The 27707-nt window shown below is 46.3% G+C and overlaps 1 protein-coding gene across 1 annotated transcript in view; it reads right to left on the bottom strand.

Annotated features, from left to right (window-relative positions):
• Positions 1-27707, bottom strand: part of YBX1 (Y-box binding protein 1) — a 107724-nt gene that overhangs the window by 22135 nt on the left and 57882 nt on the right. The window contains exons 4-7 of the mRNA XM_078643043.1: positions 19681-19770; positions 19289-19594; positions 10734-10816; positions 9246-9511 (exon numbers count right to left, since the gene is read on the bottom strand). Coding sequence (XP_078499169.1) covers positions 9277-9511; positions 10734-10816; positions 19289-19594; positions 19681-19770 — 714 coding nt within the window. The 3' untranslated portion in view covers positions 9246-9276. The remainder of the gene's footprint in view (positions 1-9245; positions 9512-10733; positions 10817-19288; positions 19595-19680; positions 19771-27707) is intronic.

Here is a 27707-nt window from a genome sequence, read left to right as displayed (position 1 = left end):
TCTTCTTCCCAAATTGTTCCAGTCTCTTGGATTCCCTGTCCTGGGTGCGGTAAGGAAGGTACTCTGGGATGTCGAGGCTTGGACAACCAAGCTCTCAGGGGTGGGGTGTTGGGAGAAGGAAAATGGGGTCACCCGGGGCCAGGCGATGAGCCACGTTCCTATCTACAGGAACCCGTGTGTTGGGCCTGGACCAGGTGCCCAAAGAAACGTCAGAAAGAGCCAAATTAAAGGGCAGCAGTGGCTCCACAGATGTAGCCGCCGGCTGAAGCACTTCTGTCAGGAGGTTAGTCCTGACGGCCACCTTTGGGAGTTGGGAGGTTGAGGGCCTATGCAACACCACTGCATAACTTGCACCTTCCTCCGTAGCCACAGTAGGATGAGTGAGCATGCCAAGGTCAGGGGAGGTGTCCAGAACATTGGCATCCCCCAGTTCCTCTGGCCAGTCCGGGTCATACTCACACTCAGCTGTGAGAGGGTCCTCAGACCTCTCCCAGTCCTCCCCCTCCGAAGGCTGATGTACAGGCTGAAAATAAGGAGGTTGGACATAGGGGTAGAAAGGCCCCATCGGCGTCGAGCGATGCCGTTCTGGCTCTGTGTCCAAGTCAGGGCAGAAACAGGGGGTGACGTCGGAGGTGGTGCCGGTGGAGGTGTAACTAGGTTAACCGGGATCCAGGCCTGGATCCTTGGGGGCCCTGCGGCACCGGGGCTGGATCGGACAGTGATGCTGGAGCTGCCGACAGTGAAGGGCAAGGGCCCTCAGTCGGGCCCGAAGGCGCGCCCGCGGGACCCAACGGCCCAATGAGGCGGGCCATGGCAGACAGAAACTCCTGCCGCTGGGCCAGAGACGCCGAAGGACTTGGGAAGGGGGGATAAGCCGACGGCGACACCATAGGCTCCGCCGGAGCCGTGGGGGAGGCACCACCCGCACCCTCAGCCGGGACGGGCGAGGGGAAGTTGTCGAGCGATGACGCTTCTTTGACTTCTTGTGCTTACTCTTACCTGACCCCGAGTGCGAAGACTTCGATCCTGAAGAACGATAGTGATGGCTCCGCGACCTGTCCCTCAACCTCCCACGGGACCGGGACCCTTGAGTGGCGCGGAGCCGACTGCTGGACCTCAAGCAAATTCCGGGACCTCTCCCGCAAAGTCTTCGGCGCCATGGCACTGCAGTCGGGTCACCACTTGGGGCTGTGGTCACGCTCCAGGCAGTAGAGACACACGGGGTGTGGGTCCGTCACTGACATCATCCGACGACAATCCCCGCAAGACTTGAAACCGGGCATCCCTACGACACCAGGAGTCGATCGACTCAACAATAACAAAGACAAAAAGCCTCAAAAACTCAGTCAAAAAATGACTGGGTGTACCACTCTCTCCAGAGCTGCGCTTGCTGGCGCAGAAAAAGAAAGATCTGGTGTCAGCGCGCAAGGGCGGAGTCTAAGTAGCTGCTGCGACGTCTTCTCGGTGACCACGACGGACGTGGATCCGCACGACGCCACCTTCCGACACGCAGGGGTACTGCTGAAGAAAACTTTCCGGATCCAGTCTGACGCCTGGGGGTAATTCTAAGGTAAGGAATCACTTTGTGTTTCTTTCAGATACCTAACTTGACAATGACATAATTCTTGATCTTGGCACCTTGGCTGTATTCCTTCACAGAAATGAAAAGAACTCAAACATTGCCTAAACAAGACCCCATACAAGCTTTGTGAAGAGCAGTCACCAAGAAGCCCAGGCAACATATACAATGCTTCAAAACAGCCTTCCACAGAATATGCAAATGCATTTTACCCAATCAATTATAAAAGCACAAATTAATTGAATGGAATGGAAAGAGGATTTATATAGCGCGATGGCTACCCAAGGGCGTCCCAGCTGGGGAGAGAGCAAAAACAAACAATGCACAGAAATTGAGCCAATCTCACAACAAATGGATAAAACAGCAACTGGCATCGGATTGTTAGTAATGTACAGGTAAACAAAGGGCCCAGCAGACAGGAAGCAGGGTAAAGGGTGATGGTGCAAGAGTAAGGCCACTCATTATGGCTCAGTGAACAAAACATATAAACAGTTCATCTTTTGATTACATTTTTTCAGTCCTGCCTATATTACATTTGTTCCAAACTAGTACAGTATGAGAGAGACTAGAATGAAAAAACATTGCTGGTTAAACGTAATCTTCTGATGCAGTTATGAAGTCATTATTATTTCCATTTGTATCTGATATCCTGCTTTATTTTTCAGTCTAGGATTGCTAGTCCTGGATATTCAGCCAACGTCCCACACAAACCCTTCACGTAACTTTCTTTAAACTTTGTCTACCATTCCTTGGTGCTGGTACTATCTTTTTTGGCTGACGTATAAATATATTTTCCATACTCCTCTATATCTCTTTTCTGTACTAATCTGTTTTTTGTAATCTGTTTACAGTAGTCCTCAATGTTAAACAAAGATTTCCTAATATTAGACTCTGCTCATACTGTCAACTAGAATTGGCCTAAATACAAAAAAAACTGTAGAAGAGGATAGTAGTATTGCCCTGTGTGGTTATCTGTCAAATTAAACATTTATGTAAACAAACTTGTCATGTAGACAATTTGAACAGTGATGTTTATATTTTCTTAACAGGAGACTTTTTAGTGTTTGGTAAACTGATTTTCAAGTAAGAGCAACCGAACAGAGCAATGAATTGTGACTAGAAATTAAGATTTGGTGAACTTAATATAAAAGTAGAACATTTCTTTATGAATGTATGTTCGATTTTACTTTAGAATGCACAAAAACGTAAATTGGGGGTGCGGGGGTGGAACCTTGAAGAAAAGCACGATTTACCCCAAAATACCTTCATTAAAAATTTCTTTACAAGAATAGGTTTTATCTGACAAAAAATAATGTATTTTTGATAAAAGAAAAGAACATCCATCTGCTGTAACTGAATTTTAAAAAACGACCATTGTGGGTGGTTACCATAGCAAGTGCAAAAATTGTTTATTATTACACTATTTGACTCCCTAAGGATCAAGAAACTCACAAAAGCATTGGATTCTAAACTCCGTATTTAACTAAGGACTCTGACATCGCCTGGGGTGTAATATAATCGTGCACCCCAACATATTAAAGATCTTTTTGAGCTGTTCCTGAGCGAAATGGAGTGAAAGTATCATAGGTCTGTAGGTCTAAACCTCGATACCCATAAACCCCTCCGAATTTGAAATTAAGCTCGACCCTTCAATAACTGCAATTATGAAAAAACAATACAAGTATGAAATATGAGATTAAGCAAAGTAGGTACTATATTATAAATTGGAGCACTTCTAACTACTGGTTTAATTCAACCGCAAATAAATATTGTTTTAAGCAATAAAATTGAAGGGAAACCAAGGGAAGTGGACATGTTTTCCCAGGAAGATTGCATGGGTTTTTGCATTTTCCATGTAACATGCATAGAATTATACTAATTTCCTACAGGTGAGTGAAACGTTATTGTTTCTACAGCAGAGATTCCACTACTTCCTTAAGGAAACTAAAATATTTAGCAACCTCCCATCATAACATTTTTTTTAGACAAACTTTTTTTTAAACATAGAGCGCAGGAAAATCTTAAATGTATCGGTTTAGTTTTTCTAAGATTCAACATAGCCTGATGTGCTATATAATCTAATGTACGTAAAGGGTAATAACAATCCAATTTCTCATCAAGGTAGCAGCCCAGTAATACCACTGAACATTTAGAAGAGGACATTCTCTTCTGGTCTTAGGTCTAATCCACTACCACCAAGGTAGTTGGGGGTTTCTTATTCTGCTAAACAAACCATCTCAGCGTACACTCTAATATGATTATATCATCATTTGGTACCAGAAAGAACAATAAATAGAAGGGGTCTTATTTCATTCACCATGATATGAGCCTCAATCATTCCTAGCCATTACGATGAACTAGCGAGGAGAACACTCTGGAGAAATGAGAGGAGAAGCCAGGCACTAAAAAGCAGATTTTGTTTTAGGGCTCAGTCCCACACTCTTCAACATCTACATGGCCCTCTTTGCCGCCATTGTCAGACAGCATGGACTCAGCATGGTATCCTATGCCGACGACACCCAGCTCATCCTCTCCCTCACGAAGGACCCCGAAACCACCAGACTCCGCTTTCAAGAAGGAATGAAAGACGTCGCAGCTTGGAGGAGCAGCAGCTGTCTGAAACTCAACTCTGAGAAGACAAAAGTCCTAGTTCTTGGACCCTCTCCTTCGGCATGGGACAACTCCTGGTGGCCCCCTGCCCTCAGCACCCCCACGGATCACGCCCGTAACCTCGGCATCATACTCTACTCCTCCCTCACCTTGACCCGACCGATCAACGCCGTCCCCTCCACCTGCTTCAGCACTGTCAGATGCCCCACAAGTCTTACCTTTGCTTGTGACGCAATTCCGCAGAGACAAGAGCACCCGTCCCTGTACCCACCAGACCCTCGTGGAAGGCAATACCCAGCAGGGATGAGATGGACGCAGGGATGGGAGCCAGGGTGTAGGGTTGGAGGATAGCGTGGAGCTGGCGGGCGTCCGGGTGTCAACTGGAAACCAAAGAAGATAAATCAGAAACTGAGTCAGACCCGAAAAGGAACCACCCCCCACATACACACACAGACCTTGTCACCCTCTGAGGACTCACCAATGCTTCCGGGAAGAAAGATCCCCAGATGAGAACAGCTCCGGATGTGAATAGCGACGGTAAGGCGCTCCTGCGCGTTACAGCCAAGTCCAAACTAAAAGAAGCGCTCCTGCGCGTTTCACCCAAGCTAAAACAAAAAGAAAGCGCTCCTGCGCGTGTAGCAGTAAATGGTCAGCAGTCACTCCACCTGTGGTAACCCTGATAAGGAACTTATAGTCTGTGGGCTGAGTTGTTTCCCTTTGGCGCTCCTGCGCGGTGGGAATCTGAAGTACAAACCCCAAAACGTGGCTACTGGTCCACTAAACACCCTCAAGGCGCTCCTGCGCATCAAGGGTTAAGGAAAACAATAAACGGGCACATTCCTGGAACCCCCAGGAGAAGGAATGAACAAGCGCCTCTGAGTGGCGCAGACGTGAGGCAGGGTTGCGCTCCAGCGCGGGTTGCCTCCTCGAAAATAGACGAGTGAAAGGAAACGCTCCCAAGTGTGGCTGACGTGACAGCCGAACAGCGCTCCAACGTGGCTCGTCCCAGTAGGCAGGTCTCAGCAGCGGGATCCCAGCAAGGAATCCGAAGCACCGAGCCGGCAGGAAACGCGCTGTTTAAGCGTTTCCCCCGGAAGTGCTTCTGTGCTCCCAGGTCGCTGCCCGGGACTAGACCGGGAACTCAACTTCCGGCCGGAAGTGAGTATCCCGGCTTCTATGTGTGTAATGCGGGGAATGGCCGGCCGCGCCAAACGCCGCGAACCGTGACAGCACCCCCCCCCTAGAACAGAACCCACACCCCCGGAAATCAGAAAAGAGAGACAGGGCGAGGGCTCATGGGATGACTCAGATGGAAAGCACGAACCAGAACAGGAGCGTGGTGCACATGGGACAAGGGTTCCCTTATGCCTCCGATCTGCATGGGCTCGGAAGCTTCTCCCTGGGGAGTGGAGTCCTCTTTGGCTTTCTCGACGCCCTTGTCCCCAATGGGCAAGAGACGGTTGTCTTTGCCTTTTCCCCTGTCGGTCTTTCTTTCTTGTAGACGGAAGTTCATTTTCACAACCATGTCGATGAAAGGGCCGATAGCTTCGGGCGAATCGGGATACTGCGAGATAAGGTCCTTCAGGTCATCCCGTAACCCCCGATAGAACACAGATACCTTCTTATCCTCTGGCCAGTGGGCCTCGATGACAAGTCTGTTGAACATGGTGATGTAATGGAGCAAGTCCTGGTTACCTTGTTTGAGGCTGAGCAACTCGTTGTCTGCGGCCTGCACGAAGGTATGGCGAGCGAACATACGCCGCATGGCTTCCTTAAACGTTGGCAGGTGGTTAAGCATGGGATCGTCGTTCTCTACCAAGGAAATGGACCACTCAGCGGCATCCCCGCCCATGTAAGATAGTATGTAGGCGACCTTGGAAGCATCATCCGGAAAGGCAGCGATCCTAGCCATGAAATGCAGTTGACATTGATGAATGAATATTCCGTACTTAGTGCTATCACCATAGAAGCGTTCTGGTGGTGCCAACTGCACAGGATGGGGAGTGACGACCTGGATGGCTGTGTCTTGGTTGGTGGCGGCGGAGGGCCCCCCAAAGGTGAACGTTGGTTGTCTCAACAGGCCGCCTTGTCTGACTCTAGGGCTGGAAGTAGTACCCCAAGGACTCGTGACCCCAGCTGCCATTTGACCCTGTAGGGCCGTTATGTCATGGCGTAAAGCAAGGTTCTCTGTCTGCATGGCAGCCAGCATGACTGCGATGTCTTGCAGAGTGACCTCCGGGTCGCCCATATCGTCTGGGCGGAATAGTTACCGTGGGCTTCGGATTCTGTCAGATACCCCACAAGTCTTACCTTTGCTTGTGACGCAATTCCACAGAGACAAGAGCACCCGTCCCTGTACCCACCTGACCCTCGTGGAAGGCAATACCCAGCAGGGATGAGATGGACGCAGGGATGGGAGCCAGGGTGTAGGGTTAGAGGATAGCGTGGAGCTGGCGGGGCGTCCGGGTGTCAACTGGAAACCAAAGAAGATAGATCAGAAACTGAGTCAGACCCGAAAAGGAACCACCCCCCACATACACACACAGACCTTGTCACCCTCTGAGGACTCACCAATGCTTCCGGGAAGAAAGATCCCCAGATGAGAACAGCTCCGGATGTGAATAGCGACGGTAAGGCGCTCCTGCGCGTTACAGCCAAGTCCAAACTAAAAGAAGCGCTCCTGCGCGTTTCACCCAAGCTAAAACAAAAAGAAAGCGCTCCTGCGCGTGTAGCAGTAAATGGTCAGCAGTCACTCCACCTGTGGTAACCCTGATAAGGAACTTATAGTCTGTGGGCTGAGTTGTTTCCCTTTGGCGCTCCTGCGCGGTGGGAATGTGAAGTACAAACCCCAAAACGTGGCTACTGGTCCACTAAACACCCTCAAGGCGCTCCTGCGCATCAAGGGTTAAGGAAAACAATAAACGGGCACATTCCTGGAACCCCCAGGAGAAGCAATGAACAAGCGCCTCTGAGTGGCGCAGACGTGAGGCAGGGTTGCGCTCCAGCGCGGGTTGCCTCCTCGAAAATAGACGAGTGAAAGGAAACGCTCCCAAGTGTGGCTGACGTGACAGCCGAACAGCGCTCCAACGTGGCTCGTCCCAGGACTGCGTAGGCAGGTCTCAGCAGCGGGATCCCAGCAAGGAATCCGAAGCACCGAGCCGGCGGGAAACGCAATGTTTAAGCGTTTCCCCCGGAAGTGCTTCTGTGCTCCCAGGTCGCTGCCCGGGACTAGACCGGGAACTCTACTTCCGGCCGGAAGTGAGTATCCCGGCTTCTATGTGTGTAATGCGGGGAATGGCCGGCCGCGGAAAACGCCGCGAACCGTGACAAGCACCCTCCGCAAGACCTTCAAGTGGTTCCCCCCAAAGCCAGAAAGACCGTCACCCACGCACTCATGACAAGCAGACTGGACTACGAACACGCCCTCTACGCTGGAATCAACAAATCCCTGCTACACAAATTCCAGACCATCGAGAACACCGCGGCCAGACTAGTCCTCGGCATCCCACGACATGAACACATCACCCAACACCTGCGAGACCCCCACTGGCTCCCCGTCGAGAAGAGACTAACCTTCAAGCTACTCACCCACGCCTACAAATCCCTCCACAAAATCGGACCCAAATACCTCAACGAAAGAGTCTCCTTCCACGTACCCAAAAGGAACCTCCGCTCCGCCCACCTCACCATGGTAGAAACCCCACGCATCCGCAGAACCAGAGCGGGTGGTAGAGCCTTCTCCTACATCGCAGCCAAAGCCTGGAACAATCTCCCAGTCAACATCAGATGCTCCCCTACTCTGCACACCTTCAGGAAGTGCCTCAAGACCTGTCTCTTCGACTGAACCTGAGCTGAACCGCCCTCCCCCCAGTGCATTGAGACCCTCACGGAGAAGTAGTGCGCTTCAAACCCCCTGATTCATTGATTTCCTGTTCTGGCATCAGAATACATTAATGTATGCTTACAGAAAAGCTTATTCCATGTGGCACAGTAACAAAAAACACCAGGGACATTATCAAACAAGGATCTAAAGGCAACTTTGCCTGCAGCGGAATGAGTTCTCAAGTTATACACTAGAAAGAATAATGGGCATGTTGATACCAAAGCTTTATGTAAGAAATGTTACATCTGATTTTCAGATTCTTATACAGTAGATCATGCAGCTAGTGTGCTTAGTGCCTGTTAAAAGGGAGGTAGAATAGAGGTAACAATATAGAGTGATGAATAGTTCAACAAGTAAGAACCATCTCAACAAAGATTCACTTCTTAGAGTCTGCTGGCTTGGTGACAATGTTCCAGACAGCAACAAAAGTATTTTCAGTCAGTGCCTATTGTTTGCAAACAGTGTGGCTAACAAGCCACTTCACAGGGGTCCAAGGGGGGGCTTAAGTAGACTTGGCACAATTAAAAGTTAATGGTAAAACATTATTTGGTCTCAACTCAGAGTGGAGTTTCTTCTCCCTTGGCAGACTTAGCACAGACCCAAGAAATGGCTTAACTGAAGAGGAGCCACGACTAGGTCTGGTGCTTAGCATGATAACTTTCAATTCTATAATTCCCTCTCCCTTTTAAGGTAATGTTCTGATCAAAATGGCAGGACAGACACTGAGAATGCTTGTGCATTCTAATTCACCACATTTGACTCAGTTTAATGAGAGCATCCAGCTGCTATAGGCTTTTCTCTGGAAAAGCAGAAAATAGAACTGAGGGAACTGACCAGATGCATGACACTATGGGTGCTTGTTGTCTGCCAAACTGAAATAGGTACCAACACAATTCTCTAAGAAGTCTCTTCCTCTTTGATTCCAATTACATTTTTTTTAAAGGTGCTGAGGATTTTCTATGGTGATAATCTTAACAAATAGAGATTTCTTAATGGGGATGGATGACGTTGGAAAAGTCCATACTTGTGATCCTAACCCGACACGCTAAAAGAGTTGTTCACCACTCTTGCTCTTATTAGATAAGTTAACAGAGGCAGCTTCACAACCACTGTCTGCATGTAATAAAATACCGAAAAGCCTAGAATGTGAAACTCAGCATTAATAATACATACCCGGATGATGGTCGAGATGGTAAGCCGGTATTTACTCAGCACCGCCCTGCTCGGCCTCGGGAGCAGACGTGTTCTCAGCTGGAGAGTCGGCTGTCTTGGTCTCTTTGCCATCTTGTGGTTTAGGGTTTTCTGGCCGTCTACGCCTGTAGTTAAAATTGCGACGATATCGACGTTGAGGTGCTTGCTGACTTTGAGTCCCATCCCCCTGGTTTTCCTTATCTTCTTCATTCATGTCCTCTCTAGATGGTCTTTGACGAGGAGGGCCCCTGTGTTTAGGTTTAAGAACAAGAAAGTTTTTCAATGAAAAGGCGTGCATGTAACCCAATAAATTAATAATATATATAACATCAAGGACAAAGTGCACTCTTAGATAGAATCTTTATTCCATAGGAGCTGCTTCGGTAAGTTGCACAACATGGCATTGCCTGACCCATTTCGGAAAAACTTCCTTCTTCAAAGGCTGCACACAGGAACATTTCCACAACTAGTGACCAATAAATACCCTTTAAAACATCATAGTCCTCAAGTGAGTATAAAGCCAGTGCCAAGCTTATGGATTGGCAGTCTTTAGTAATGTACATGTGGGCCGCCATTCCATTACGTGTTCAAAAGTGCTTTTTTATTTGTTGTACAAGTCTCACCCAAAAGCGTGCTCCTTCACTCAGCCCTTCAATCCACAAAATGCTGCCCCAATAAGCCAGCTGCAGCTCGCTGAGATCCCAGAATAGGGGCCCACATGGGCATTACTAAAGACTACCAATCCCATAAAACTTTGCACTGGCTTTATACTCACTTGAGGACTAGCATGTTTTATAGGGTATTTATTGGTGGCTAATTGTGGACATTTTCTTTCGGGCAGCCTTTGAAGAAGGACGTTTTTCTGAAACGCGTCCGGCGATGCCATGTTGTGCAGCTTACCGAAGCGGGTCCTATGGAATAAAGGTTCTTTTAAAAAAAGTGCACTTCGTCTGGTGGCAACTCCTTGATGTTTGATTAATACGGCTGGGCCGGCCGTGGAGAGCACCACTGTGGAATCTCAGCGGGCTGCAGCTGGTTTACTGGGGCAGCATTTTGTCGCTTGAAGGACTGAGTGAAGGAGCTTGCTTTGGGTGAGATTTGCACAACAAATAAAAAAGCATTTTTTAAAACATAATGGAATGGCGGCCCCCAAGGGCATTACTAAAGACTACCAAGCCCACAAAACTTTGCACTGGCTTTATACTCACTTGAGCACTATGATGTTTTAAAGGGTATTTATTGGTGGTTAATTGTGGACATTTTCTTGCGTGCAGCCTTTGAAGGATGTTTTTCCGATGCGCGTCAGGTGATGTCATGTTGTGCAACTTACCGACGCGGCTCCTATGGAATAAAGGTTCTTTCAAAGAGTGCACTTCTTCTAGGGGGCAACTCCTTGATGTTTGATATAGCTATATATACACACATACACACATACAATTATATGGAAGGATTCATCACTTCTGAGCATACCTGCGGAATCGTGGTCTGTAACCCCTGAACATATTTTGTCGCACTGGTCTGCCTTGTTCTCCTGCACCCTGGGAATCAGCATCCTATGGACACAATGGATCAGACAGTGATCACACATGACTGTCCAATGGTAACTTTGCTTTACTAAGACCTGCAGCAGTTCGAAGTCCTATAGTTCAGAAAGCAACAAACCAAATGGAAAATGTTACTTACCCTGTAAGCATCTGTTCGTGGCATGAAGTCCTGCAGATTCACTGGCTGTACATACTCCTGCCATCTATTGTTGGGCTTGGATATGCGGAACTTGTTTTTGTTCGAAAAAGTCTTTTTGAGTCACAAGGTGAGGGGACTCCACCTATTGTAGGTAAAGCTCATGGGCACCAGCTCCATAGTTAGATTGTTTTTCCCCGCAGAGGGCGAATATGTAGATGGAGCACAGAGATACAGAAAAGATGACCATGCGAAGGAATGAATTAAGAGTATTTGCAACCATCTCCAGGCGACCGGGGTGGAGGGTGGCACGTGTAAATCTACAACACTAAATGCAATCCAATTGTATGTGTAGCTGTAGATACACATGCTGTGGATAGACTGCACAGTCGTCCTTCCCAAATAGCTGTAGCCTTACCCTGAGGTTGGTGCAGAATACTGAAACAGTGTGCGTAAGACAGCCTTACCAACTCTAGCTTGTTCTCTAGCCAGGACATCCACACAGTAATGTTTAGTTAAGTGAAGTGTGGACCAAGTAGCTGCTTTACAGATATCAGCTAGTGGTATGTTCCCTAAGAACACCATAGAAACCCTTTTATGTGAGTGGAATGGGGTCTGGAAGGGACGGATAAGGACCTTTTAGCTTTAGCATAACAAGTCTGAATACACCAGACAAGCAATCAAGCAATCCGTGCTTTGGAAATAGTACAACCCTTGTACGGCTTTGAGTAGGAGAAGGTTTTGTTCTATATAGATAACACGTCAACACACTTTAGACATCGAGGGTATGCAAGTCGTGTTGCACTACAGACTCTGGGTGTGGAAAGAAAACTGGCAGCTCAATTGTTTGTTTTAGGTGAAAACTAGAAGCCACCTTGGGGAGGAATTTGGGGTTTGTTCTGAGGATACCCTGCCCCACTCCCCACCCCCCATCTCAATGAACCTAGAAGAAGGGTTCCTCTAAGGTGAGAGTGTGTACCCCACAGACACGATTGAGGGAAGTGATGGCTACAAGGATGGCAACCTTTCATGAATAAATTGAAGAGGGCAAGAGTAAAGGGGCTCTAGGCCGGACCCAGGAACCTAGACAGGACAATGTTCAGATTCCACACCGGAGGGAATAACCCGCCTAAGTCCTTCCATCAAGGACTTAATTACTGGTACTCTGAAGAGCGAAGGGTGTTGTCTATTTTGTAGGTAAGCAGCCACAGCAGCCAGATGTAACCAAATGGAGGTGCAGGAAAGGCCTGACTGGTGAAGGAAGTAACAGACGAATTCTTGTACAGGCGGTGTGAGCGGACCAACATGTTTTGGAAGGCAATAGTGCACAAAACGTTTCCATTTGGCTGCATAGCGGGCCCTGGTAGTAGGCCTGAGTGCTTAGCAAAGAATGGACACACAATCCTCTGACAGATTGAGATAACCAAATTCTAAAACCTCAGGAGCCAGATCACAAGATTCAGCAGCTGAGGATTGGTGTGTCGTTCAGTGGTTCTGTGCGAGAAGGTCCGGTTGATTGGAGAGTTTCTCGTGAGGAACTAGAGTGAGTTCCAGCAGAGTACAGCACCAAGGCTGGCAAACCCAGGCTGGGGCTACTAGGATGAGGGTAAGGGATATCAGCCACAGCTTGCGAACGGCGAATTGTAGGAGTGGGAGAGGAGGAAAAGTATAAGCAAATATCCCAGACAAGTTCACCCATAGTGCATTTCCCACGGACCGCAGATGTGGTAACCTGGGGGCAAAGTTTGGGCATTTTGCGTTTTCAGCAGTGGCAAAAAGATCTATGTGAGAAAACCCCCACTGCTGGAAGTAAATGAGTAGAGTTTGGGAGTGGAGTTTGCCCTCGAGGACTTGATGCGTGCTGCTGAGCAGGTCGGCCTAGGTGTTGTCCAGACCCAGAATATACTGCATGAACTCCACCCTGTGAAGTATTGCTCATCTCCAGGTGCTCTGGGCTAGCGCAAACAGCTGGAGCAAGTGTATGCACCCTGCATTTGCATTGCACATAAAATATAGCTGTGGTTTTGTCCATTCGGACTAAAACGACCTTGTTGTGAATGAGTGGAAAGAATGCTCGAAGAGCAAGCTGAATAGCCAACAGTTCAAGGTGGTTGATGAGGAGGCCCTTCTGTGCAGGCGTCCACAAGCCCTGTATTGTGTGATCTTGTAGAGGCGCTACCCATCTGGTGAGCGAGGAGTCCACGGTGATGGTCTCCTGCAAAACTGGGTGTAGAAAGGGCCGTCCCTGCAACAGGTGGTTTGCGTCCTATCACTACAGAGCGATGTGTATGGCCACAAATCAACACTAGATACTCATGCCGACCCTTGGCCTGAGACCACAGTGCCACTAGGCGCTGCTGTAAGGCACACATGGTTAACCTTACAAAAGAACTATTGCAATGCAGGATGCCATTGTGCCTAAAAAATGCATTGCTTTAGTCTAGAGTAGCCCAGAGGAAGGGTTGTACTGGGAGGGGTTGAAGGTGATATTTGGCTATATTTAACATGAAGCCTAACTAGTGAAGGTTTATAGCTTGCTGTGAGCGCACTAGACATTGCTGCTGCATGGTGCTCTTGATCAGCCTGTCGTCAAGGTAAGGGAGGAAGTGGATGCCACACCGCCTGAGGTGAGCGGTTACCACAGCTAGACACTTGTGGGCTGCTACCACGAAAGGCATCGTCTTGAACTGATCATATTGTCCACTCATCACAAACTGCAGGAACATTCGATGGGCAGGGTGGATGAGAATATGGAAGTAGGCATTTTTTAAGTTGAGGGCGGTCATAAAGTCGCCTTGCAACAACAGAGGGATGACATCCTGAACTGTGACACCATGTGGCAGAATGTACTGGGAAGGGGCTGGAGGTAGAGTATGGGCCTGAGGAAGCTATCTTTTCTTTCTTGAGAATGAAAAACTACAGGAAGTAAGTACAGTGCTGCATTGCAGGGGCGGCAACAGCTCTATGGCTCATTTGGCAAGTGGTGCGTGCAACTCCACTTTACGCATATTTAGGGGGGGGGGGTCGTATTTGTGTGTGTTCTAAACAATACTTCCCGTAATGATGTCTAGAACCCACCGGTCAAGTGAACTTGCCTCCCAGTGGGGCAGAAAAACCTGCACCCTGCCCCTGACAGGTGTTGGATAATCAGGGTAAAGGAGGAGCGTGTTACGGTTTGGGGGCAGTGGCTCATTTGCCCCTACCTTTGCCCCAACATATCCTCCCCTGTAATAACCCTGTGAAGGAGTCTGCTGATGTTGTTTGGTGTAGGTGGTGGAAGTCTTGGCGTGGCAACTGTTTAGGCTGCGTCACAGTACTGTGAGCAGCAGAAAGAGCCGCAGGGAGTGGGAGTCTCTAGGACACCCAGGGATTTAGCTTTATCAGTGTCCTTCTTGATCATCTCGTCCAACACAAGGTGTTACTGTATCTCCGGTTTATTCCCATAGACATGTAGCCATGCATGAGTGTGGAGATGAAGACTGGAATTAATGCAGCAAGCAACTGTGTCCGGGGCATCCAGAGCGTACAGGATGTTATTGGAGATAATCTTCCACTCTGATACCAAACTCATAATCTCACTTGTGGTACTGCTCTGGGAGATGTGGGATAAGATCCTCATCTGGCCCCAGTGGGCGCGATCATACCGGGAGAGAAAGCCCATGGAGTTGGTGAAACGCCACTTAGTGGCAGATTGCGCTGCAACACTCTTGTTATGTTAGAGAGTATTTATAGAGCGCAGCAGTCACTCCGAAGAGTATCATGGCACTGTAGTTGATTGAGTTGCGGGCATAACAACAACAGTAACAACAGTTGAGAGCTGGACTGAAGGGGTTAGATCAGAGCTCTACATAGTGTATCTGAGGCTGTGAAAATCTAGGTCTTTAAGAACTTCCTAAAAAGGGTTTGATTGAATGAAACAGAGGTTACTAGGAAGTCAGATCCACACCTTTGTGCCTAACACTGTAATGGACTTGTCTCCTTTAGAGATATGTTTGAAGGCTGGAGGTTCTGAAAGTAATTATTAAGAGTTTGAACAGTATTCTTTTGTGGACGTTTAACCAGTGCAGAGTTTTTAGGGCAGCAGATGCAGAGGATTTCCTAGGACATTTAAGTACTAAGCTTGCTGCAGCATGTTGAACCATCTGAAGATTATGAAGGACTTATTTATTAGTTCCTGCATAAAGGCTGTTGCAATAGTCGATTCTAGAAGTAATCAAAGCTGTTGAAACCGTCTGCCTCGTCGTAATGGGAAGTAGATCAAGGACCTTTTTTGGGATTTGAGTAAGTGAAAGGAGGTGCCTGTTACAGATAGCGATTGCTGATGAAAAGACAGGGTGGAGTCAAATCTGACCCCCAGGTTTCTGACGGCAGTTATGGTGTTAGGGGGAGGAGGGGTATCAGCTGGCCACCATCGGCGGGGGCAGAAATTATTCCCTAACGGCATTATTTCTGGTTTTTTCAGAATTGCATCTCAGGTGGATGGTCTTCATCCAGTGAAAAACAGCTGTGAGGAATTGGCAGGAGATTTCCTCAGCCAGTAGTATTTTTGTCTAGGACCAATACCAGCTGTGTGTCGTCCGCATATGAGATGGTCTCAATGTTGAAAGATGATATTAACCAAGTGGGGCCATATATGCATTAAAAAGTACTGGGCTGAGGATCGAACCCTGTGGGACCCCAGAGAGCAGAGGCTTTTCTGCTGATTGATATTGCCCATGAGTAATGACTTGCCTTCGGTTTTAAAGGGAAGATTTTAAAAAGGCCAGTGCAAACTGGGAAATGCCATAGGCTTCGAGGCGGTCAAAAAGAATGTTATGCGAGACCATGTCGAAAGCGGCTATTAGGTCCAATAGAACCAATACAGCACTTTTTCCCTGGTCAAGGGCAGCTTTTAGGGTAGGTCACAAGTTATGAATTGACCCATTTTCTGTGATTTTACTTAGGCAAGGAAGGAGGGAAATGGGGAGAAGATCAGAGAGAGTTTTTCTCGCATTAAAGCATGGCCCTTGTGTAAATTCGGCAGCATTCCTGGTGCTGGACGACTAGTGAACTGCCCTCTGATGAGTGGTTTGGAGTTGGGGGGTTGGAGGTAGGAGCCTTACATTATTTGTCAACCCGGGGCGTAATCACTCTGGCTTTCACAGGCTCCTTGAAGATGCCTCCAAAGGCTTAAGCACACCCTTCAACATGGGCAGATACTGTAGTGGCCTTTGTGTGGAGGACAGGTTTCCATCAGGAAATATTCTTCCTCAAGCTGAACATAAAACTCAACTATGGAAAGCACCTGCCCTGTGCAGGACCTCATGGTAGGAGGTGGTATTGACAGTGGGAGAGGGTTTAGCGGGGTTCAAATCCGGTCGTGTCTACTGGAGAATTAATAGACAGTCTTCCCAAGGGTCAGGAACCAAGGGATCATAAGGTAAATCATAGGGATCATAGAGAGAACCTGGACTTTTCCCATCCCCAGAATATGGAGATCCAGTGCTGAATGTGGTCGAGGGTCTACAAGCAGCAAGAGGGAGATAGGAATAGGAGGGGACGGAGGAGGAGGAGCAGGTCTGGAAAGGCCAGGCAGTAGTGGAGAGATGCCTCTGTCATGATGCTGAGGGTTTTTGGGTGTCGGGCCGGACAAAGGGTGGACAGCCTCCTTGAAAGTCAGTCTCCTCATGTGGGGATCCTTGGGTGAACAGGCTTATCCAGGATCCTGCACGTGTCCTGCTGGCCGGGGTCTAGATGATGTTGGAACTGCTGCAGGACTGGCTGATCGACCTCCTACGAAGTTGGCCTGGATAGAGTCAAAGAGGGTCAGCGTCCAGAATGACGCAAAGTAGATTTCACCTCCGAAGCTTTCAACTCTGACTGTGGCCGAGTGAGCATCTTCAGATCTGGCACCGAAGCGGTGGTCAACGCCGAGGGATGAGGCTTTGAGGTGGACTTCAGCACCAAGGGTTGCAAGAGCATGGGGTCGGCTCGGTAGCTTGGTGCCAACCATGGCCATGAGGCAGTGGCAGCCCGAGAACTCAAGGCTGGTGCCTCAGAAGGAGAGTGGTGCTTACTGTGGTCCTCGGCAACAGGATTTGGCTGGGGCCTCTGCTTCAACACCAGACTCTGACTCCTCCGAAGATAATGCCTCCTCGAATTGGGCACCAGATGTGCCTGGCTGCCGTAGACCTTCCTCCTCGCCTTCGCCGAAGATGTCCTGAGTATACTCACTGCATCTCTGAAGCAGAGGTAATGAGACGTGCCCTTCAGTTCCGAAGAGTTTTCTTGTTACACACGCACAGGCATTCTCTTGGTGGTCTGAGAACAGGCACAGGTTACAAACTTCGTGCAAGACTGTTCTGAGATACTTGGCATGGCAAGATGAGCAGAACCGAAAGGAACCCCTTTCCATCATGTAGTCATTCTTGACTATCGAAGATGTTTGAAGTCGAAGTGACAGAGCCCTACTAGTGAGATTTCGTTGACCTTGAAAAAACAGCATCAAAGTAAACCCAGGGACGGTAGACCAACGGAAAAGTGTGATTGAAATGGGACGGTGCCAAAGGCACGTGGCTTCAAACAGAAGCTCCCGTATACACGTCTGAACATGACAGAGGAGAGAACCAATCTAAATATGGAGACGATGCCCATGTGCATTGCCTACAATAGGTGGAGTTACCACACCTTGTGTACAGAAATTACTTCTTCGAACAAAAACAAGCTGCACTCGTCCGAGCCCAACACTAGATGACAGGAGTAGGTACAGCATGCGTATATACAGTTACACATGCCACGAACATCAGTCTCTCTCTACTGGGGTCTTTAAAGTCTAGAAAACTTTGTCCCAGATCTGAGACTTTGCTCAAATCTTATACAATTCTGAAACAGCATTAACATTTCTTTTGGGATATACCTCTTCCTGTGCTCTCTAATATAATTATTTAAAATATTTATTTCACAAAATGTCTTACCAATAAGGTTGACATACCCTAATGCCAGATCCAAGTAATCCAAATAATCTGTGAAACGTGAAGAATTTTGGTTGTGAATTGTTAATTACAGACTGATTGCAATATCTGATTTGGTTTTTCTTGAGAGCGAGGCCAAAACACACACACACATATATTATATGTGTGCACTTACGATGTGAAAAATGCCTGACGTGTCACGAAATCCAGAACCAGGATAAATATTCCAAATGTCTTACAAGTCATGTCCTTCATTTTATAAACAGAATCGCTCATAGTTGCTCTGTCAAATGGTGGAAGCCTCTGGGAAGAGTGAAGCTCACAATTCTTACACCTCATTAGTTCTAGGTAGGTGAAGGTCATCACAACTATTTAAAATGTACAACTCTGAGAAGATGACATTTCATAGTAATTCATTGTGTGGCCATAATTTGATTTGTTTATACTCCTTTAAAAAAATAAATGTAGGTGTTGTTTATAATCCGATATGTACTTTTCAATAAAAATATACAACATTTTTTTTACAACTGGGGATTCCCAGTTTAAAGAAGTGAAATAATGAAAGCATGCAAATCCGTGCTGGAGACGCACAGTTACCCTTGGTGGAAGATTAAAAATATGTAGTGAGTTCATGAATGTTTTAAAAATAATACATTTCTAAAAGACTTTCAGAATCCAGTCAGGTGAAAATACATACAAATTAACAAGTTACCCCCCCCCCCCCTTTTTTTAATCATTGGATATTTCATTGCCTTAGGCTTTAACAATGCAAACCTATAAGCTTTGCCAACGATTTTTCAAAATAGGTTAAAACATGGTTATTGCCAGTTGGACAGAATTGGACGACAAAAGTGCCATAATGTATATGTGCTCACTGGTCATCATGCATGCACATACATGCGTCAATATGCTACGACAGTCCATCATGATGATAAAAAGGGGCAGGAGAGCAATGCCCTTTGTTAGAAAATAAAAGCAGAGTTGGATGGGAAATGTTGGGGGTGATGGACAAGCTGGGAGGGGTGTCGCTGGAGGGGTGGAGCCAACTGGAAAAGCACAGTGGGTCATGGGTACCAACGCGGGAAGCAGTAAACTAGGGAGAGAGCAAGAAACACATGCACTACCATGGAGTGTCAAAAGCTAAGGGGAAAAAAAGCAGTTGCCTGAATGTAAGCAGAAAGATGAAAATCATCTGATTAAAAGGATAGTAAAGAAGCTTTGGTTCAGAGCTGGGCCCACACAACAATAAGAAGAACAGCCATGGAATAATAAGCATGATAATGAGATTGTCAAGAAAGCCAGCCAATGACATGCACCGAGCTGATCCACTGCTCACAATAGATTTTTGAGCCACATAAAGCCAAAGCGGTCCGTTGATCAGACCTAAAAACATACCTCTACTACCTCCCCCTGTAAAGGATGATGGGCATATTGTGGTCGGCGTCCATAAGGCCTTCGCATGTAGTAAGGTGGATAGCGACGCCTGCGAAATGGGCGTGGCTGTTGAAGACTGCCTTCTTCAGGCGCGCTCTCGGTCCCTTCACTTTTTTCTCCACTCTCACTGTTCTGGTAATTTTGCTGGTAATTACGAGGAGGGCCCCTTCGACGGGGATAGCGTCTGTAATGGTTACGGTCTGCTGCATATTTGCTACCTTGAACTGGAACACCACCAGGACCTGTGACATTAGCTGCCTCTGCACCCTACAAAAGGTTGTTTCATTAATATTAAAATCAACAGTTTAATAATAATGTTACAATAACCCACAAACTGGCAAAAATATATGCACCTTTTCTCCTTCCACCACATCAAACTCCACTATTTCTCCATCCCCTACACTGCGAAGGTACTTCCTGGGATTATTCTTCTTGATGGCAGTCTAGTGAAAAGAAAATGGAGTGATCAACAGCAAAAATGGCTACATTTTCATTAAATACTCACACTGACACTTCCAGAAATACTAGAGATTTTATCTGACACAATCACATGATGAAAATGTTAGGGTTCTCTTAGCAACATCCTATAATCCATGCTTGTCTTTTCATTAATCCCTGCAGTATTGGTGATCACCTCTATCCTTATTCCAACAAACTATACAAGCTACAGACTTCAGGCCTGTCAGAAACCTTTAGCAAATGCAACTTAAAATGTATACCACTTTTGTTTCCGTAGAAGGAGTGATTGAAGCCTGAAGCAAAGATTGGAATGCAGGCCCGTTTGAAAGTAAAGACGTTTCTCTACCTCATATAACAGAACTTGATTTTGATTCTAATCTAGGTTTCAATCTAAATTTCCTAATCCTAATGAAACAGGAGTCGGCATGTTCTTTGATGTCGTGGAGAGAACATCTGAAAAAGTCTGTGGACTGGGAAAAAAAGATAAATTTTTAGGTTGAGCCTGGGCAGCGTATGAGCTGCTCTGCGAGGCATGCGTTATTTAGTAAATGGGCTATCTGGGACTTTCGACACGCCCACTACTTTTGGTTGGTTAGTTGGGCTGCTTTTTAAAATTCCTTTTCTCTTGTTGGTTATTTATTGTGCATCTGTCCCGCCTTTTGGTGCTGGTTTCCCTCCCAGCTGACATCACCAATTGATTCTTTAGGTTAGCCAGCTCAGGCCATCTGAGTCCTTGCTAGCACCCCGCCTCCACGCCCCCAATCACGTGCAAATGCAGCGTCCATCCATGTCGTTATCTCGAGGGGGCTCATTTAGGCTCTTTTCTACAAGCCACTGGCCTGATGAGGAGTCATGGGATCCCAGAGGTAAGATCAAGCTTAAACAAGCATAGTGCTCGCATTACTGAAAGTTTTATCTATTGGCGTTGCACATAATAACGCAATGCCAATAGCTCAAACTTTTTTAATGTGAGACCTATTGCATTGCAAAAGCTTGATTTTTACAGGTGACAGTATTTTTGTTCTTTGGGCTTTTCATACACAACTAACTGATTGGAAAGTGCCTGCGGGGACAAAGAACACTTCTCAAAAAGTACAATTTAACTTTTAAAGCGACTTTTTTCTGTTCGGCGTTGTAGACGTTATCGGATGATTTTTTTTAATTCAAGGTGATAAATTGCTCCTGGTCCTAATTTCATTTGAAGCTTTAGCTTTATGAATGTCAGAGGTGGGTTTCAGAAGTGGGGCATGGCAAAATATGTTTTAATACTAGCGCATCAGCTAAGGGTATGCAATACCTGAAGTCTTTCAGTTACTATAACACTCATAACTGGAAGTTTTGCTTGGAATCAGCCACTACCGAAGATGTTTGAAGTCGAAGTGACAGAGCCCCACTAGTGAGATTTCGTTGACCTTGAAAAAACAGCATCAAAGTTATTCATATTCTGGTTTAAGTTTGGAATACGGTTATCCCATTTACTGCCAGAACTGTGGGACTATTTCTGACAAGTCTTCCTCCATGCTGGTTTGACCTTTGAATCTAAAATAACCTTTGCATCACTTGGATATTAGATTAAACTTTGCAACTCATTCGTTTTCCATGTTACATTACCTGATACGAAATTGGCAGTGTCCATAACATCTGCACTCTAGAACTAAATGTACACTTTACTCTTATCTTAGACTGCAAGAAAAGGCACTGGATAGCCTCCCCACCTTAGGCATGCTGGACCTTGGCTGAGTTTTTGCATCCTAGGCACGTCGCACCTTACCTTGAAATGTTACTTACTCTGCATTAAGTGGTAAGGACCAGGTGGGCGAACCTGACATGCTGTTATAATTCTGGTACCTTAGAATAATTCCGCACTTTACCTCTTTTCCATTTTTCCACATTAAATGAATGTTAAGTTATCATTTATAACCATATCACAGTTTTGAAGTATTTATTACATTGCAGCGTCTTTTTTAATGTTATCTATTTTTATTATTGTGAAGATTTTATTTAATCATACAATAAAGCATTTACATTACAAGTGGAACTGCAGCATTCATTATCTATTGAGCACATCGCTCAGACGTTACCCTATGTTTCCTGCTGTTACATATCATCTTGTGCTCAACAATAAAAGAAGAACCTACAATCAATAACCTGTACTTGGACTTTATCTTATAGTTGTTAGTCTGATTTTTAATTATTTTAAATCTAATTATGCTATACAGCTGCCAAATGAATCGGTCATTTTTACTCTCGTGCACATTGTTGTGAATGACTGGGCTCTGTATGTGGGGGTGCACACATGCTTATTGAGTATACATATAAAATGGTGTAAGCTTATATGTTGCTTTATGAACAAGTCAGTGTTTCCTATGTCTGCACACATACCAGAATGCACGTGCTACAGAAAACTGGAAAAACTACTAGGTCCAATAATGCTTGTTAAAAGGATAGTAGTGGGAAAGAGTTTTACCAAGACAATGCAAACAATTATAATAAAACGGTTGATCCAGTTGAGAAGTCGGACAGGCCTGGATCAATATACGCAAGAAACTAGAAAATGGAAACGCATCATAAAGGACCCAGTGGGTCCACAGCAACTGTGCAAAGGAGGCGACAGAAATTACTACCTCTTTGTGGAAGCAGCAGTGATGGTTCAAACCGGGTCTTCTGTTCGAATAGAAGACACTCCAGACCTTCACTAATATTAAGTGTGGGACTGGTCTTTGGACAGTGTGGTGCTGCCAGACAGGACAGCTTGAAATGGCCTGTGTGAGGGCAGTTGTTTTTGGTTCTTTGATCTGTGACTGGACGGGACGGGACCAAAACGAACAGTACAGACAATGACGCATCTGACTGCCAGACTACCCGAAAGGCAGTCTAACACTGGGAAAGAATGATACACCAACTGATCAATTCTTGCGAAAGAGGTCTGATGAGACAAGTACATTGGTGGTCCAACATTGGTAGAATCTTTGGGGAATGTAGTTAGTCCATACTGTAGCTAAACTGTGAGCTACTGGATACAAAGATACACAGATGCAAAAGCTGAGGAACATTAGGCATGCAATTCCAACATACACGGTACAAAAGTAAAGGCTTTCTAGCAGCAACAGCAAAACACACAAGATGATGGACGGAATGTTACACAATGGCAAAACATTCACCCCAGTCACAGATCTGGGTTTAATCCATCGTTATTTTGCTCACCAAGCCACCGCAGTTCAGACATGGCTATATGCAAATCAGTCTTGATCCTGTGCCTCATGGGAACAGTCCAGCCCGAAATGCAAAGCCATGTCTACCCTGGACCGGAATCAAGCATCCTAGGACCGGTTTCTGGCTATCCGCCGTCTTCAGCCAGGATAGCTTGACTCCAGTGGCTTAGTGAGCACGGGACCCACGTCTGGGCATACCCTTCCCACATAGGATGAACAGCAAAACACAAGATGATGGACGGAATGTTGCACAATTCTAGCAGAGACAGGCATATATTATGGGTTGGCAGGTAGGACGGACTTTTGGACAGGACAATCATGCCTGCTTGGAGAATTTATCTAGGAAAAAAGGAGAAGACTAAAGGGGATGTAGCACTGGTTTTGGCCAACAGAATCACAGCTACGGTAAGGAAATTCCCGAATTGCTACAATACAAATGATGGCTGTATGGATTTGTCAAAATTAGCTGTTAACAGATCTGATCCAACTGAGGAACAAACTGCCTCTGAAGTGTCAGCAATAGCCTTACTGCATCCCAGCTACAAAATTCCTGCACGAACTACTTTATTATGTACATGGGCACACTAGAATGATTTTGGGAAAAAACGATAATAAAGAGGAGAGGCAGTTGGACCAAAATTAAGCTCGTATTCTCTGCAGTGGTGGTTTAGTCTGATATATAAGTGAGCTGGAGGCTCATTTGGATGAGGATACATTTAGGTCATTTTTAATTAAACGTTTTAAAGACTGATGGTAATTTTATATCAATAGGTGTTTGAAATATCCACTTGAACCAGGATGAAAATCTGTTTACCAACTTTCTTTCCTGATTCTAGTTTGTAAGGTGACCGAACCATCCACAAACATCCAAAAATATAAAAATGTCCACAACCAGGAAAGTCAATGGCACAGAAATACTGTAACCAACAGGATGAGGTTGGACACCCTCTAAAAAGGAGCCTCGCGTCTTATACTCAACAAAAAGAGGAAAACAATTCCAAGAACCTGTTTCTAAAAACTTTAGACATATATGTTACTGGCAAATCCACAAGAGAAATGGCACAAGCTGCCTGCTGCAACTCCTCACTGCCAAACCAGGAGACCTGGGTTGGTCTCAAGACCTCTGGAGCACTTACAAAACTCAAACACCAATTTCCAGCGCACCTCCCCTGCCCGCACCCTAATACGACAAAGGAGAGAGACCGAGAAATACTTAACCACTGCTTTCTTCAAACTACGTCCTGAGAATGATGGGAGTTTTGAAACACTTGATTCACTGTGATATCAATTAGGCTTTGCTCTATTTCAGACGGTGTTGGAGACCTGTGCTCAGATTCAAATGACATGGAAGATTGAGGGCATGCTTGAGCAATTAAAGACATTCAGCTGCATCTTCCTCTTTCAAGAACAATCTTCCCAAACAGATCACGTTCAGCAGATCTCACAATCCTGATGGACGGGAGTAGATGTGACCTGGTGTCTCCCTAACATCCTGTGATTCTGAGAAAATTACTTAACCTTCATGTGCCAGAAATAAAATTAAAAAAATAAAATGTGACCTTGTGTGATCAAGTGCTCATTGCAAAGTGCTCTGATGGCATTAGGTCAAGTTTGTGCTACATAAAAACAAGCATTGGCAAAACAATTAGGTAGCACCTTTACAAGAGCTATTTATTGGCTTTGGCAATGTGGTTATGCCATTTTGCACAACAGTGTAGCTGCTGTTCAGCATGACTAAAGTTTAGTGGCATGGAGTGTCCTAGAGTGGAGTAGGGGGACAGGGAGGGGGGGTAACGGGGGGGAGGGGGAGTAGAGTGTTGCAGACGGTACAAGTTAGAGTAGAGTGTTGTAGGGGGGAGCAGAGTATCATAGGGGGAGTAGAATGTCATACAGGCGAGTAGAGTTCAGTAGAGCGCAGTGTCGCTGAGTGGAGTAGACTGGATGAGGTGTAATAGGGTACAGTGGATTGAGGGAATGAGGTGGACTGACTGGAATAGATTGGATTGGGTAGAGTGGATTGGGTTGTGGTGTGATGGGATGGGATGGGATGGATTGAAATGGGATGATGTGGACTGTGGTATATTAGATTGGTTTGGGGAGGAGTGAATTAGAGTAGGGTGGTTTGGAGTGGTGTGAGATAGAGTGGAGTGGATGGCTTGGGGTGGAGTGGATTGGACTGGAGGGGAATGTACTGGAGGGGATGGATTGGAGTGCGGTGGACTGGATTGGATTTTAGCGAGGTTGGCTGGATGGATTGGATTAAGTGGTGCTGACTGAACTGGCTAGGGTGTATTGGGGTAGAGTGGGTGGATTTAATGGGGAGAATAAGATTGCAGGGAGGTGGAATGAAGCGGGTGGGGTGGATTGGAGTGGAGTAGACTGGAGTGCAGTGGGATAGATTGGATTGACGTGGATTGGACTGGGTGGGGTGAACTGCATTGGGGTGGATTCGATTAGATTGAGGATTGAGGTGGGGTAGATTGGATTTGGCTGGATTGGTGTGGGGGACTGGAGGGGGGTGAATAGGACTGGAGTAGGGTAGATTGGATTGGAGTAGGGTTACTGTATTGGGGTGAGGTGGAGAGGAGCGGACTGTTTTTTATTAGATTGGGGCACATCGTTTTGGATTGGAGTGGGCAGATTATTTTGGATTGGAATGGGGTAAGGTGGATTGGATTGGGGTGTGTTGAAGTGGAGCAGACTGTTTTGGATTGGAGTAGGGCAGACTGGAGTGGGGTGGATTGGAGTAGGATGGACTGGAGTGGGGCAGACTGAGTTGGATTGCAGTAGGCAGATTGATTTGGATTGAGGCAGACTGGATTGGGGCAGATTGTTTTGGATTAGAGTGGAACAGATTGCTTTGGATTGAAGTGGGGCAGATTGCTTTGGACTGAAGTGGGGCAGATTGCTTTGGACTGAAGTGGGGCAGATTGCTTTGGACTGAAGTGGGGCAGATTGCTTTGGACTGAAGTGGGGCAGATTGCTTTGGACTGAAGTGGGGCAGATTGCTTTGGACTGAAGTGGGGCAGATTGTTTTGGACTGAAGTGGGGCAGATTGTTTTGGACTGAAGTGGGGCAGATTGCTTTGGATTAGAGTGGAGCAGAATGCTTTGGATTAGAGTGGGGCAGATTGCTTTGGATTAGAGTGGGGCAGATTGCTTTGGATTAGAGTGGGGCAGATTGCTTTGGATTAGAGTGGGGCAGATTGCTTTGGATTAGAGTAGGGCAGATTGCTTTGGATTAGAGTGGGGCAGATTGCTTTGGATTAGAGTGGGGCAGATTGCTTTGGATTAGAGTAGGGAGATTGCTTTGGATTGGAGTGGGGTAGACTGTTTTGGATTGGAGTGGGGTAGACTGTTTTGGATTGGAGTGGAACAGACTGTTTTGTATTGGAGTGGGGCAGATTGTTCTGGACTGGAGCAGGTTGGAGAGGGGTGGGTTGGGAATATTGGAGTGTGGTGATTTGGTGTGGCCTGGATTTGGGAGAGTGGTCTGGATTGGGGTGGATTGGTCTGGGGTGGTTTGGACTGAATGGAACGGATTGGTGTGGTGTGAGTTGGATTGGAGGGGGGTTGTTTGGGAGTACTGGAGTGTGGTGATTTGGAGTGGCCTGGATTTGGGTGAGTGGTCTGGATTGGGGTGGGGTGGGGTGGATTGGATTGGAGTGGGTTGGATTGTTCTGGGGTGGTTTGGACTGAGTGTAGTGGATTGGTGTGGGGTCAGATGGATTGGAGCGGGTGGATTGGGGTGTACTGCACGATTATGTGTTACAGCATAATTAAAAAAATTACATATAAGAAAAACAATTTTCACCATTTGAGAACAGCAACCACGATCAAAAATAAAAGAAAACATGAATGCAATGTGAGACCAGAAGACCTGGCAAAATGAAGAAAGTTATCTATAGAACAATCTTTGCAATTTTGTTTGTTCTGGTAGGAACGTCTTTACAAGTCACACACCTTCTGTGTGCAGGGTACTAAAAGCTAAAACAAACAAAACAGAATCTCAATCACGTCGGAAACAGCGGACGAACACTGATTACGTTGTATCAATCGATGCTTGGTCCCTGCTCCAAAGAAAGGAACGGAAATGATATTAGGCCTGCCGTGACAAATTACGAGGCTGTAAAGAAGAGTGCCACGCAAGCCAACAAATGGTAAGCAACGGGCAGACTACAAGCCCATTTCTGTATACAAGTGTCTCGTAAGCGGGACACAAGCGCTAGAGCATACTTGTACAGGCTCAACCCTAGTAAATAGAAAATTAATACAATGAGATCACAAGTTACCTACAACTACTTTGGGAGCCTGTCTTTGATATGACTGAATGAGAGCGGATTTGGCATTAAAATCCTATAGCATGTGTGCTTATTTTGAGACAGTACTACAAGGGAACTTTCTGATAAGCTGAACTTCATACTTTCATTTCTGAACACAGTAAAGCCCAACTGAATGTGGAGCAGGAAAAGTCAAAGCCACCCTAATGGTAATGACTATACTCAAAATCCATAGGCTCTTTCTCATGATCACAGTTGTGGCTACCCTTCAACCAAGTGGTGGGATAGGAAGCGGTCTCTACATCTATTAATTTCAGGCAAATGCCATCTGGTATAGTCCTCACATGTGTGCATCATACATGGCTGTCTACTATCCCTGCATACTTACCCCATAGCCAGTCCCTAGTGAAAAAGTCATCAATCAGTGCAT

The sequence above is a fragment of the Lissotriton helveticus genome, chromosome 5_1, assembly GCF_964261635.1.
Source record: "Lissotriton helveticus chromosome 5_1, aLisHel1.1, whole genome shotgun sequence".
Classification (NCBI taxonomy): Eukaryota; Metazoa; Chordata; class Amphibia; order Caudata; family Salamandridae; genus Lissotriton; species Lissotriton helveticus.
The sequence above is the reverse complement of the archived record's forward strand: the minus strand, read 5'-3'. Positions and strand labels throughout refer to the sequence as shown.